This window comes from Cydia fagiglandana, chromosome 19, assembly GCF_963556715.1.
Source record: "Cydia fagiglandana chromosome 19, ilCydFagi1.1, whole genome shotgun sequence".
Classification (NCBI taxonomy): Eukaryota; Metazoa; Arthropoda; class Insecta; order Lepidoptera; family Tortricidae; genus Cydia; species Cydia fagiglandana.
In genome coordinates, this window is record NC_085950.1 from 321,209 (window position 1) to 334,457 (window position 13,249).

The 13,249-nt window shown below is 45.4% G+C and overlaps 1 protein-coding gene across 1 annotated transcript in view; it reads right to left on the reverse strand.

Moving 5' to 3' along the window:
- Window positions 1-513: 513 nt before the first annotated feature.
- The window catches only part of LOC134674153 (lactase-like protein), a 33,341-nt gene continuing 20,605 nt past the window's right edge, over window positions 514-13,249 (reverse strand). Inside the window, exons 7-14 of the mRNA XM_063532208.1 lie at window positions 11,937-12,025; window positions 11,048-11,195; window positions 10,267-10,430; window positions 9,957-10,148; window positions 9,159-9,293; window positions 8,990-9,127; window positions 3,517-3,608; window positions 514-661 (exon numbers count right to left, since the gene is read on the reverse strand). Coding sequence (XP_063388278.1) covers window positions 514-661; window positions 3,517-3,608; window positions 8,990-9,127; window positions 9,159-9,293; window positions 9,957-10,148; window positions 10,267-10,430; window positions 11,048-11,195; window positions 11,937-12,025 — 1,106 coding nt within the window. The remainder of the gene's footprint in view (window positions 662-3,516; window positions 3,609-8,989; window positions 9,128-9,158; window positions 9,294-9,956; window positions 10,149-10,266; window positions 10,431-11,047; window positions 11,196-11,936; window positions 12,026-13,249) is intronic.

The following is a 13,249-nucleotide window of genomic DNA, read 5'->3' on the forward strand; positions in this document are numbered from 1 at the left end:
AAACATCATTTACTTCTATATAGTATTAACAAAATAAGTAAACTGAACATTAAAATTAAAACTAAACTCTAACAACTATATACATATTATTTACAAATAAACAATGGGAGCTAGCTCGGTGCCGGACGGTAGGGTGTCCAGAAGGCTGGTGGTATTGCCGCGCTAAATGGCAATGCCAATTGGGTACTTTCCTCTACTTAAAATAAATTATTTCACACCGTGCACGAAATAAAGCACCAGATACTTAATTATTAGAAAAACATAGATAGCAGTTATTTTTAAATACTATTTCTATTTAATAAATTGGATTGAAATATAAAAATTAGGAGAGTTGACCGAGACGTCACTACACACGTTTTCATATAAATTCCATAAGAGAAAAACGTTTTGACAGTTCTAAAAAAGAAGCTGATTTGACAAGGAGGAAAGTAGCCAATTCGCTGGACAAGAAAGTAAATTTATCATTTACTTTCAACCAGCGTCATGTTGTCTACAACTCGTCAGCCATGTTGTCTACAGCTCGTCGGCCATGTTGTCGAACTGGTATTCTGCGTCGAGGTCCTTGGTGCGCGCGACGGCTGCGTAGTAGCGCGCCGAACGCCGCGCCGTGCGCGTGCGCTGCGGCGACGAGAAGTCAACGTGGTGCAGACCGAAGCGAGACCTGACACAATGAGACAATTAAGAGGCCAATTTAAACGTACACCTGACATCAAAAGGATATCTAAATAAATGTAATTTTGTTCACATTCGCCCCTGCGTCTCGCTCGCATGCATGAATACTAACCTACAATACTTACAAAGATCGGAATGGCGTTCTAGTGTTCATAAGAAAGTAGATCAATTTGAGCAGCAGCGTCTGGAAGACCTAGATGCTAAGCGTCTTATCCGCAAGACGCGACCTAAGCCCTCCTATACGGCTACCATCAGTTTAGCATTGACTTAAACGCTATCGTGAACGTAATTTACTTTCTATATATCTCTTTCGCACTAATATGTCAGTACGAGCGAGATGCATAGAAAGTATATTACGTTCTCGATAGCGTTTATGTCAATGCCAAACTGATGGTAGCCATACTACACATACACCCGGAACTCGACTGGACAACTCCACATCGTGTGACCGCATCTTCAAGACAAAGTTTGGTTTTGCGAGCCACATCAGGGCATTTCATAATCCGGATAAGAATTGTTGATGGAGTCGCCATTTCCGGATACGGCAGGGAAGGAAGAGAGAGAGAGATATATGAAGTACTCACTGGTATCCGTCCATCCACTCGAAGTTGTCCAGAAGCGACCAGGCTGTGTAGCCCACCACGTTCACTCCGTCCTGCTCCATCGCCAGCAGCACTGCTCACACTCGAGGTCAGTACTCACTGCCCAGGTAGCAAACTGACGTCAGCGACGCACAGGCAACGTCATTTATAGGTCATAATAAGGTCGGTCATTTATTCGTCGAGAGTAGACGTTTTACTGACGTGCATTTGGGGTCACTATCAGGACGTACCTTTTAGTCACAAAATTGACGTTTTAATGACGTCTATTTAGGGTCACTATCAGGACGTACTATTTTAGTCAGAAAGTTGACGTTTCACTGACGACTATTAGGGGTCACTATCAGGACGTACCTTTTTGGTCACAAACATGATGTTTCAGTGACGTCTATTTGGGGTCACTATCAGGACGTACCTTTTTGGTCACAAATACGACGTATCACTGACGTCTATTGGGGGTCACTATCAGGACGTACCATTTTAGTCACAAAGTTGACGTTTCACTGACGTGTATTTGGGGTCACTATCAAGACGTACCTTTTTGGTCACAAATACGACGTTTCACTGACGTCTATTTGGGGTCACTATCAGGACGTACCATTTTAGTCACAAAGTTGACGTTTCACTGACGTCTATTTGGGGTCACTATCAGGATGTACATTTTTGGTCACAAACATGACGTTTCAGTGACGTCTATTTGGGGTCACTATCAGGACGTACCTTACCATTAATTACCAAATAAGTCAAGAGATGGCGCTTTGTTCCCAAAGCGTCTGTTCTACAACGCGGTGTTAAGATTTTTCCGGGTTTATATATAAGGTTCGAGGAACAACAGTAGTGTAAATAGTAAATAAAGTGGTAGCTTTGGTAGTGTTATTGTTGGACCTCGTACATGGTCCTTCGAACCGGATAGTTGGCTATTCGGTTCTAGGATTCGACGGCAGAGGGCGTCACTCCAATTTCTTGGCTGCCCTAATATGTACGGCCCAGTAACGCCCCTATGAATTCAGTATATGACGTCACTCCAACGTCAGTGGCTGCCCTAATATGTACGGCCCAGTAACGTCCCCATGAACTCAGTATATGACGTCACTCCAACGTCAGTGGCTGCCCTTATATGTACGGCCCAGTAACGTCCCTGTGAAGTCAGTATATGACGTCTGTCTTACGTCTGTAAACTGACGTCTTGAGGCTGTGACAAATTGACGTCATCTGCTGGGACCCCCGACGTCAAGAAATGACGTCTCTTACGTCGAGAAGTACCGTAAACGGACGTCATAATGACGTATAAATGCTACCTGGGTGGTATCCGTCCATCCACTCGAAGTTGTCGAGGAGCGACCAGGCGGTGTAGCCCACCACGTTCACTCCGTCCTGCTCCATGGCCAGCTGCACTGCTCACACTCGAGGTCAGTACTCACTGGTACCCGTCCATCCACTCGAAGTTGTCGAGGAGCGACCAGGCGGTGTAGCCCACCACGTTCACTTGTCCTGCTCCATGGCCAGCTGCACTGCTCACACTCGAGGTCAGTACTCACTGGTATCCGTCCATCCACTCGAAGTTGTCGAGGAGCGACCAGGCGGTGTAGCCCACCACGTTCACTCCGTCCTGCTCCATGGCCAGCTGCACTGCTCACACTCGAGGTCAGTACTCACTGGTACCCGTCCATCCACTCGAAGTTGTCGAGGAGCGACCAGGCGGTGTAGCCCACCACGTTCACTTGTCCTGCTCCATGGCCAGCTGCACTGCTCACACTCGAGGTCAGTACTCACTGGTACCCGTCCATCCACTCGAAGTTGTCGAGGAGCGACCAGGCGGTGTAGCCCACCACGTTCACTCCGTCCTGCTCCATGGCCAGCTGCACTGCTCACACTCGAGGTCAGTACTCACTGGTATCCGTCCATCCACTCGAAGTTGTCCAGGAGCGACCAGGCGGTGTATCCCACCACGTTCACTCCGTCCTGCTCCATGGCCAGCGGCACTGCTCACACTCGAGGTCAGTACTCACTGGTATCCGTCCATCCACTCGAAGTTGTCCAGGAGCGACCAGGCGGTGTAGCCCACCACGTTCACTCCGTCCTGCTCCATGGCCAGCTGCACTGCTCACACTCGAGGTCAGTACTCACTGGTACCCGTCCATCCACTCGAAGTTGTCGAGGAGCAACCAGGCGGTGTAGCCTACCACGTTCACTCCGTCCTGCTCCATGGCCAGCTGCACTGCTCACACTCGAGGTCAGTACTCACTGGTATCCGTCCATCCACTCGAAGTTGTCGAGGAGCGACCAGGCGGTGTAGCCCACCACGTTCACTCCGTCCTGCTCCATGGCCAGCAGCACCTGCACAAGTTACGCATTATAACTCCGGCTTAGCAATCAACGAACACGCCTGTACATAGTGGACCTTATTACAAAAGGTATAACGTCCACTGATGTACAATACAGAGAGTTAACAGCGACGGTACCAAAGAGAATGTTCAAAAATTGCAAATGCCAAATCTTCTTACAGTTTTTTCGATTTTATACTTCTAATAGACGTCAATGAGCGACAGTCGTCATCAGTTAGAACTTTGAGTAAAAATTCCTAATCTGAACGGGCACTTTTTAAGTGTATAATTTTTAAGAAAAAAAACCGACTTCTGTGGAGGCCGGTGAAAGATTATTGTAGATGGTACACTATGTAGAAAAGGAGGTAAAACCACCCACTTTTCTACCAGCATTTCGCTTCTGTAAGGGTCGTAGTTCTAGCCTAACCTAACCCTTGTTCGGTTCTGTGAGGATCGCAGTTCAAACCTAACCTAACCCACTAAACGGCGGGGGTTTAAGCGGGAGGGGCTAGTAAGATTGGTATCATCATACTTTATACCTACATTTTATGGTAGGTAATCATAGTGGTTTATTTAGTTAAGGGTATCATAGTGGTTTTCCGGGTCAAGGTCCGGGTCCGAAACCGAGTCCGAGTTCGGGTCCGAGTCCAGGTCCGAATCCGGGTCCGAGTCCGGGTCCGGGTCCGGGTCCGGGTCCGGGTCCGGGTCAAGGTCCGAACCGGATCCGGGTATGAGTCCAGTTCTCGGTCCGAGTCAGGGTCCCAGTCCAAGTCAAAATCGAAATTCGTAATCACCAAACGTGTACTCTATGCGTCGTTGAAGAGTTCTGTTCTGGTCATCATCAGCAGTTTCACTTCATCAAATGCGACAGTTTTTAATGTAAATGCTTGATTTTATGATGATAATACAAAAATCTCTATACGCATGCCTTTAAGATTTGAGGAGTTCTCTCGATTCCTCATGGATCCCATCATCAGAACTCGAGCTTGACAAAAATGTGGCTTAGAAACTTAACTTGCTTAACAAACATAACGAAGAGGACAAATCGCCAACCATGAACTATGCGTCGTTGAAGAGTTCCGTTCTGATCATCATCAGCAGTTCCACTTCATCAAATGTCACTTTTTTGGATGTATATGCTTGATTTGTTGATCAAAACCCAAAAATCACTATATGTATGCCTTTAAGATTTGAGAAGTTCCCTCGATTCCTCATGGATCCCATTATCAGAACTGGGTTTTGATAAAAACGGGACCAATTTGTATGCATATACATTCAATCAAAAAAAGAATTTTCAAAATCGGTCCAGTAATGACGGAGATATGGAGTAACAAACATAATAAAAAAAAAAATAATAAAAAAAAAAATTTTTAAGAAAAAAAAACCGACTTCTATGGGGGCCGGTGAAAGATTATTGCAGATGGTACACTATGTAGATAATTTTTAAGAAAAAAAAAACCGACTTCTATGGGGCCCGGTGAAAGATTATGGTAGATGGTGCACTATGTAGAAAAGGAGGTAAAACCAGTACTTTCTAGTAGCATTTCGTTTCCGTAAGGGTCGTAGTTCTAGCCTAACCTAACCCACTTCTCTGATAGCAGTTCGGTTCTGTGAGGATCGCAGTTCGAACCTAATCAAACCCACTTTTCTAGTAGCATTTCCTTTCTGTAAGACTCGCAGTTCTAACCAAACCTAACCCACTTTTGTTCGGTTCTGTGAGGATCGCAGTTCAAACCTAACCTAACCCACTTAACGGCGCATGCGGTGCGGTGTACGGGAGTTTGAGCGGGAGGGGTTTGGCATCATCATACCCACATTTTATGGTAGGTAATCATAGTGGTTTATTTAGTTTAGGTATCATAGTGGTTTTCCAGGTCAAGGTCCGGGTCTCTGAGTGAGAGTCCGGGTCCGAGTCCCGGTCCGAGTCCGGGTCCGGGTCCGGGTCCGAGTCCGGGTTCGAGTCCGGGTCCGAGTCCGGGTCCGAGTCCGAGTCCGAGTCCGGGTCCGAACCGGATCCGGGTATGAGTCCGGGTCCCAGTCCAAGTCAAAATCGAAATTCGAAATCACCAAACATGTACTATGCGTCGTTGAAGAGTTCTGTTCTGATCATCATCAGCAGTTCCACTTCATCAAATGCGACAGTTTTTAATGTAAATGCTTGATTTTATGATGAAAATACAAAAAAATCTATACGTATGCCTTTAATATTTGAGGAGTTCCCTCGATTCCTTATGGATCCCATCATCAGAACTCGAGCTTGACAGAAATGTGGCTTAAAAACTAAACTTGCTTAACAAACATAACGAAGAGGACAAATCGCCAAACGTGAACTATGCGTCGTTGAAGAGTTCCGTTCTGATCATCATCAGCAGTTCCACTTCATCAAATGCGACAGTTTTTAATGAAAATGCTTGATTTTCTGATGAAAATACAAAAATCTCTATACGCATGCCTTTAAAATTTGAGGAGTTCCCTCGATTTCTCATGGATCCCATCATCAGAACTCAAGCTTGACAAAATTGTGGCTTAAAAACTTAACTTGCTTAACAAACATAACGAAGAGGACAAATCGCCAAAGGTGAACTATGCGTCGTTGAAGAGTTCCGTTCTGATCATCATCAGCAGTTCCACTTCATCAAATGTCACATTTTTGAATGTATATGCTTGATTTGTTGATAAAAACACAAAAATCACCATATGTATGCCTTTAAGATTTGAGGAGTTCCGTCGATTCCTCATAGATCCCATCATCAGAACTGGATTTTGACAAAAACGGGACCAATCTGTATGCATATACATACAATCAAAAAAATAATTTTCAATATCGGTCCAGTAATGACGGAGATATGGAGTAACAAACATAAAAAATAAAAAAAATAAAAAAAATAAAAATAAAAAAAAACATACAACCGAATTGATAACCTCCTCCTTTGGGATTTGGAAGTCGGTTAAAAAGGAGGTAAAACCACCCACTTTTCTACTAGCATTTCGCTTCTGTAAGGGTAGTAGTTCTAGCCTAACCTAACCCACTTCTCTGATAGCAGTTCAGTTCTGTGAGGATCGCAGTTCAAACCTAACCTAACCCACTTAACGGCCCATGCGGTGCGGTGTACGGGGGTTTATGCGGGAGGGGCTAGTAAGATTGGCATCATCATACTTACACATTTTATGGTAGGTAATCATAGTGGTTTATTTAGTTAAGGTATCCTAGTGGTTTTCCGGGTCAAGGTCCGGGTCCGAGTCCGGGTCTGAGTCCGGGTCCGAGTCCGGGTCCGAGTCCGGGTCCGAGCCCGGGTTCGAGTCCAGGTCCGGGTCCGGGTCCGAACCGGATCCGGCTATGAGTCCGGTTCTGGGTCCGAGTCCGGGACCCAGTCCAAGTCAAAATCGAAATTCGTAATCACCAACTGTGTATTATGCGTTGTTGAAGAGTTCTATTCTGGTCATCATCAGCAGTTCCATTTCATCAAATGCGACAGTTTTTAATGTAAATGCTTGATTTTATGATGAAAATACAAAAAAAATCTATGCGTATGCCTTTAATATTTGAGAAGTTCCCTCGATTCCTTATGGATCCCATCATCAGAACTCGAGCTTGACAAAAATGTGGCTTAAAAACTTAACTTGCTTAACAAACATAACGAAGAGGAAAAATCGCCAAACGTGAACTATGCGTCGTTGAAGAGTTCTGTTCTGATCATCATCAGCAGTTCCACTTCATCAAATGCGACAGTTTTTAATGAAAATGCTTAATTTTCTGATGTAAATACAAAAATCTCTATACGCATGCCTTTAATATTTGAGGAGTTCCCTCGATTCCTTATGGATCCCATCATCAGAACTCGAGCTTGACAAAAATGTGGCTTAAAAACTTAACTTGCTTAACAAACATAACGAAGAGGAAAAATCTCGAAACGTGAACTATGCGTCGTTGAAGAGTTCTGTTCTGATCATCATCAGCAGTTCCACTTCATCAAATGCGACAGTTTTTAATGAAAATGCTTAATTTTCTGATGTAAATACAAAAATCTCTATACGCATGCCTTTAAGATTTGAGGAGTTCTCTCGATTCCTCATGGATCCCATCATCAGAACTCGAGCTTGACAAAAATGTGCATTAAAAACTGAACTTGCTTAACAAACATAACGAAGAGGACAAATCGCCAACCGTGAACTATGCGTCGTTGAGGAGTTCCGTTCTGATCATCATCAGCAGTTCCACTTCATCAAATGTTACTCTTTTGGATGTATATGCTTGATTTGATGATAAAAACCCAAAAATCACTATATGTGTGCCTTTAAGATTTGAGGAGTTCCCTCGATTCCTTATGGAACCCATCATCAGAACTGGGTTTTGACAGAAACGGGACCAATCTGTATGCATATACATTCAATCAAAAAAATAATTTTCAAAATCGGTTCAGTAATGACGGAGATATGGAGTAACAAACATAAAAAATAAAAAAAATAAAAAAATAAAAACATACAACCGAATTGATAACCTCCTCCTTTGGGATTTGGAAGTCGGTTAAAAATTGCATGAGAATTTTCTCAAATGTAAATTTAAAATTTTTTGTGCAACTTCCACATTGCTATGTATACTACTTTTTCTCAAAAATGGACGGCAAAGTCGACTTTGCCGTCTAAAAAATAGGTCGCGAAGCGCGTAGTTTATGGTCAGTCAAAAATTAAAAAGTTAAAAACATTGCAGTCTCGATTTTGGGACTGCAATGTTGCATACAAATTCCATTATTTGTCGAGTTCCAAACTTTTTAAAAGTTGTAATTACCATATCAAATGAAGGCACAGGCCCATTAAACAGCCAAACAGATGATTAGTACCGCGACTATTTAGATGTCTCAAATAGGTTGGCGTATTTTTGGCAGAAAAATACACTTCTATTTTTTTATTAAAAAAAATAAAAAGGCGGCAAGGGCTTTTTTCTGTCAAAATATATACGTAAGAACGTTGCTTTTGTAAAATATTTCTATGATATTTATATTTCTTGCACCATTTTTGAGAAAAGCACTATATATGACTCGGCTGGAAGGCTACTTGCTGGCTTCGGATTCAATTAAACGGACTCCCAAGGTCGTCCGTTTAAAACGAATCCTCAGCCTGCAAGTAGCTACTTCCGAGCCTCGACAATAATGTACTATTATTGAAGGTCGCGGTGACTGTAGCGCCGCGCGCCAGCGCGCCGCGGTGTCCTGGTGAGATCTGGTCCTAAGGGCTGATTTAGACGGCGCGCGAACTCGCATGCGATTTTAATTACATTGCGGATTGTTGGTTACGTGCAATTCAACCGACAGATTAAAAATCACAATGTAATGAAACTCGCATGCGAGTCCTCGCGTCGTCTAAATAGGGCTTAAGACTTGAAAACTTGTCCAGTACCTGTTCCAAGTAGTTCCTATAGTAGTCGACCCGGGGCTGGTCATCCAGCGCCGTCCCGGCGTCGGACAGACCGTTCTCCAGGATGAGGATGGGCACGTCGCCGTACTGCTGCTGCACGTACGACAGCAGCGCGCGGAGACTTGGCCAGTACCTGCTCCAGGTAGTTCCTGTAGTAGTCGACGCGGTCCTGGTCGTCCAGGGCCGTGCCGGCGTCGGACAGACCGTTCTCCAGGATGAAGATGGGCACGTCGCCGTACTGCTGCTTCACGTACGACAGCAGCGCGCGGAAACCCTCGGGGTGCACCTGGATCAACAAATAAGGGGGTCAAGACCTTTCCGGTATTTACTGTGGCCTATGAAGCGGTTTTGACACTCTTTTGGTGACGGAACCTTTTTGAAAAGCGAAATATTTTACGGAGCGGAGGAGGAAACTAAAAATTTTCGTTTGTCACCATTGAACTGTGGACCAGCCATATAGAAAAGCTCGATTTTGATTGGAGTCTTTGAGAATGGCTGACCAAAAGCATCGAGCATGACCCGCCTCTTTAACTCTCGAAGAAATACGTGGAGTTTGTGAAGCAAAGCGTACTATCGAGGTCGTGGGATTAAACTCCGGCTCGTAGTACCTGTGAGGTTTCTGCTACTTACGATAGGTATATCATTAGAGTAAGACCAAGCTAAGTTGGCAGCGATTTTGCTAGTCCAGACTGTGCAAGTGTTTTTTTAAACGTCAAACTGCTGCGGCATTATGACGACCGTAAATAATACTTGTACAGACTGTCTGAACTGTCAAACACCTACCTAATCCCAATAAGGGCTAGTGTCAGTGCCAAATAGTGGCAATGGGAATCGTTTTCGTAAAAAACTAGTGCTTTGGCCATTTTGTGGGATTAGTTGCCAAGCGGACCCCAGGCTCCCATGAACCGTGGCAAAGGCCAGGACAAGGAGAGGAATATGGCGTCCTCACCATGAACCAGTGCGACATGGTGGTGGGCCACTCCGGCCTGGCGCCCAGCACGGCGCCCAGCTCCTGGAACCCGTCCAGCAGGAACGTGCCCGCCTCCTCGCCCGGGGCGGCGTGTAGTGTAGTGTAGGACAAGGAGAGGGATATGGCGTCCTCACCATGAACCAGTGCGACATGGTGGTGGGCCACTCCGGCCTGGCGCCCAGCACGGCGCCCAGCTCCTTGAACCCGTCCAGCAGGAACGTGCCCGCCTCCTCGCCCGGGGCGGCGTGTAGTGTAGTGTAGGACAAGGAGAGGGATATGGCGTCCTCACCATGAACCAGTGCGACATGGTGGTGGGCCACTCCGGCCTGGCGCCCAGCACGGCGCCCAGCTCCTTGAACCCGTCCAGCAGGAACGTGCCCGCCTCCTCGCCCGGGGCGGCGCCGCGCACCGTGCGCGTCGTGTAGTGGTTCAGACCCAGGTAGTCGTATGACCCTGTAACGTACCAATGCTTTATTATTTGTGGCTTTCCTACAAAAACTGGTCCTTATGCTTCATGTGCATGAGGACCCCTTTTCTGCTGTAAATAAAGGTTTTTATGGAAGGTACATTTAAATTAGAAGGGGACAAAGGATGTGGTGCGCTGCGTGAATACCTTTTTAGGGTTCCGTACCCAAAGGGTAAAACGGGACCCTATTACTAAGACTTCGCTGTCCGTCCGTCCGTCCGTCCGTCCGTCTGTCACCAGGCTGTATCTCACGAACCGTAATAGCTAGACAGTTGAAATTTTCACAGATGATGTATTTCTGTTGCCGTTATAACAACAAATACTAAAAACAGAATAAAATAAAGATTTAAATGGGGCTCCCATACAACAAACGTGATTTTTGACCAAAGTTAAGCAACGTCGGGAGGGGTCAGTACTTGGATGGGTGACCGTTTTTATTTTTGCTTTTTTTTGTTTTTTTTTGCATTATGGTACGGAACCCTTCGTGCGCGAGTCCGACTCGCACTTGCCCGGTTTTATCTTTTTACCTCTTGTCTCGATTGCACTGAAAATATACTTCTGTTAATAAATATAATCTAGTTTCTGTTGTCATTGCAATACTTACCTCTAACCAGGTCGATCTCGTCCTGCGTGAAGGGCGGCAGCCTGGAGCGCGGCTCGCCTTCCTCTGCGCTCTTCTGTGCTATGTGGCGCTCCAGCGCCGGCGGCCAGCCCCCCGCCGCCGAGAAGATGGGGTGGCAGTACCGGTCGATCTGACATATATACACATACGCCAACTAAAACAACTATAGTTCGACTAGAGCTCATAAATAACCAATACGCGCCGTAAAGTCCATGGCGCTTACGCGTTTAGGTCGCGAGACGAGATTGACGATCCGCTTCTATGGTCTGATGTCAAAACAACATCAACTCATGGTGCAAAATACTGGTTCTCCGTGCCGGTTCTATACGTTAGTACCTAATAATAGTTCAATGTATCTACATTATTATTTAACCCCGCTCGTATTACGCCGCGGACTACTCCACTGTGCTGCGCGCATGGTGACAACGTCCAATATACTTAGAATAGTTAGAATTTATATTTGGCCAATCAAAAATTTTATAGACTATTGACGACTTTTTTAATTGTGGAAAATGGTGTATTAGTGAGTACCTAATAAATGGAGAAACGATAGTAATTCAATATATGTGTCAAATAAGTGTAAGTCACATGGACCGTTTTCCGAATTCAAAAATATACATATGTTTATATCGCTGGGGGTTTGCAAATAACCATATTAGGTGCCCTCACACTAGATGGAGCGATAACCTTCGCAAGGCGGCTGGCAAGAGCTGGATCAGAGTTGCCGCAAATCGTGCTCAATGGCGTGCAATAGGAGAGGCCTATGTCCAGCAGTGGACGAGAGTAGGCTGATGATGATGATGATGATATTAGGTGCACCTCGAGCGTTGCTCCCCTTACCAAAGAGAATTAAGACTATCTCTGCCCTTACCGAGATGGCTTTAACGAGTTCCGTGAGTTCTGCGTCCTCGTCGCTCTCCGGCTCGAACCACATCATCTGGTTGGTCAGCGACACCTGTCCTGTACAACACCACAGAATAAATAATAGTTCTAGGTACAGAAAACTCACTCTCTAACAAAACGCGTCTGTTACGATCAGGACAGATATGGCCGCTAGGTGGCGACAGCACCACGCGTGGCTTATGGCTAGCCACCAAAATTGGTGTGGAACGGACGTACTTTACCTGTAGCAAAGCGACGAAATCGCGGAGTGAGCCACGCCTGACAATACATACAGATGTACTGCATTATTGTTTTCTTTCGTATTTCGTCGGAAACGTTCGTATTTGTCATTCAGTCAACCTCAGTACTTTTTGTACCGAGACACTGAAATAGCAAGACCCGTTCGTACACTTCCGTGAAAATAATGATACACTACATCTGTAATAAACCGTCTGCAGTTTCGAAAGCGAACTCAAAAGCTAAGGCTCGGCGCACACTCTCGGCATGCCGCGACCAGTGGATTTGCAGTCTTTGCCGCCCTAGGCCGCAGGCCCTGTATCGGTGTAGCCGCCCCTTTCTCAGCACCCATCATATTGACTACGTGTTGAGTTATTTCTTGTTATCATCAGTGAATTTTTTGTCACATTTTGCCGCCCCCAAAAAAACTTGCCGCCCTAGGTCCGGGACGGATCGGCAAATCCACCACTGGCCACGACAAAGGATAGTGCTCATTGGATCGTATCTATGCACAGACATCCAATGAGTGATGAGAGGGGTATCCACCCTCCGCAACCTCCTTCAGGAGTGCGTTGGTGCCCGCACGCGGACCCACACGGGCGCTAGGATGCCATCACCCTGTCGCATTTGAAAACTTCTTTAGGGTTCCGAACCTCAAAAGGAAAAAAGCGGCCAAGTGCGAGTCGGACTCGCCCATGAAAGGTTCCGTAGCAGCAAGTAACATAATAAAATCGCGAATTACGATTTATGACGATTAAAAAAACTACTTACTAGATCTCGTTCAAACCAATTTTAGGTGGAAGTTTGCATGGTAATGTACATCATATATTTTTTTTAGTTTACTCATTCTCTTATTTTAGAAGTTACAGGGGCCCACCACCACCACTTTTACCACTTTGGAAGTGTCTCTCGCGCAAACTATACAGTTTAGAAGAGCTGTATTCAGTAATCTAACAATACTTAAAAACAAAATGCCGTATAATACACTCCGCCTGATATACATGGCTATGGCTGACTCTGTAATAAATTATGGGATATCTAGCTATGGTAGAACCCACAAAACTC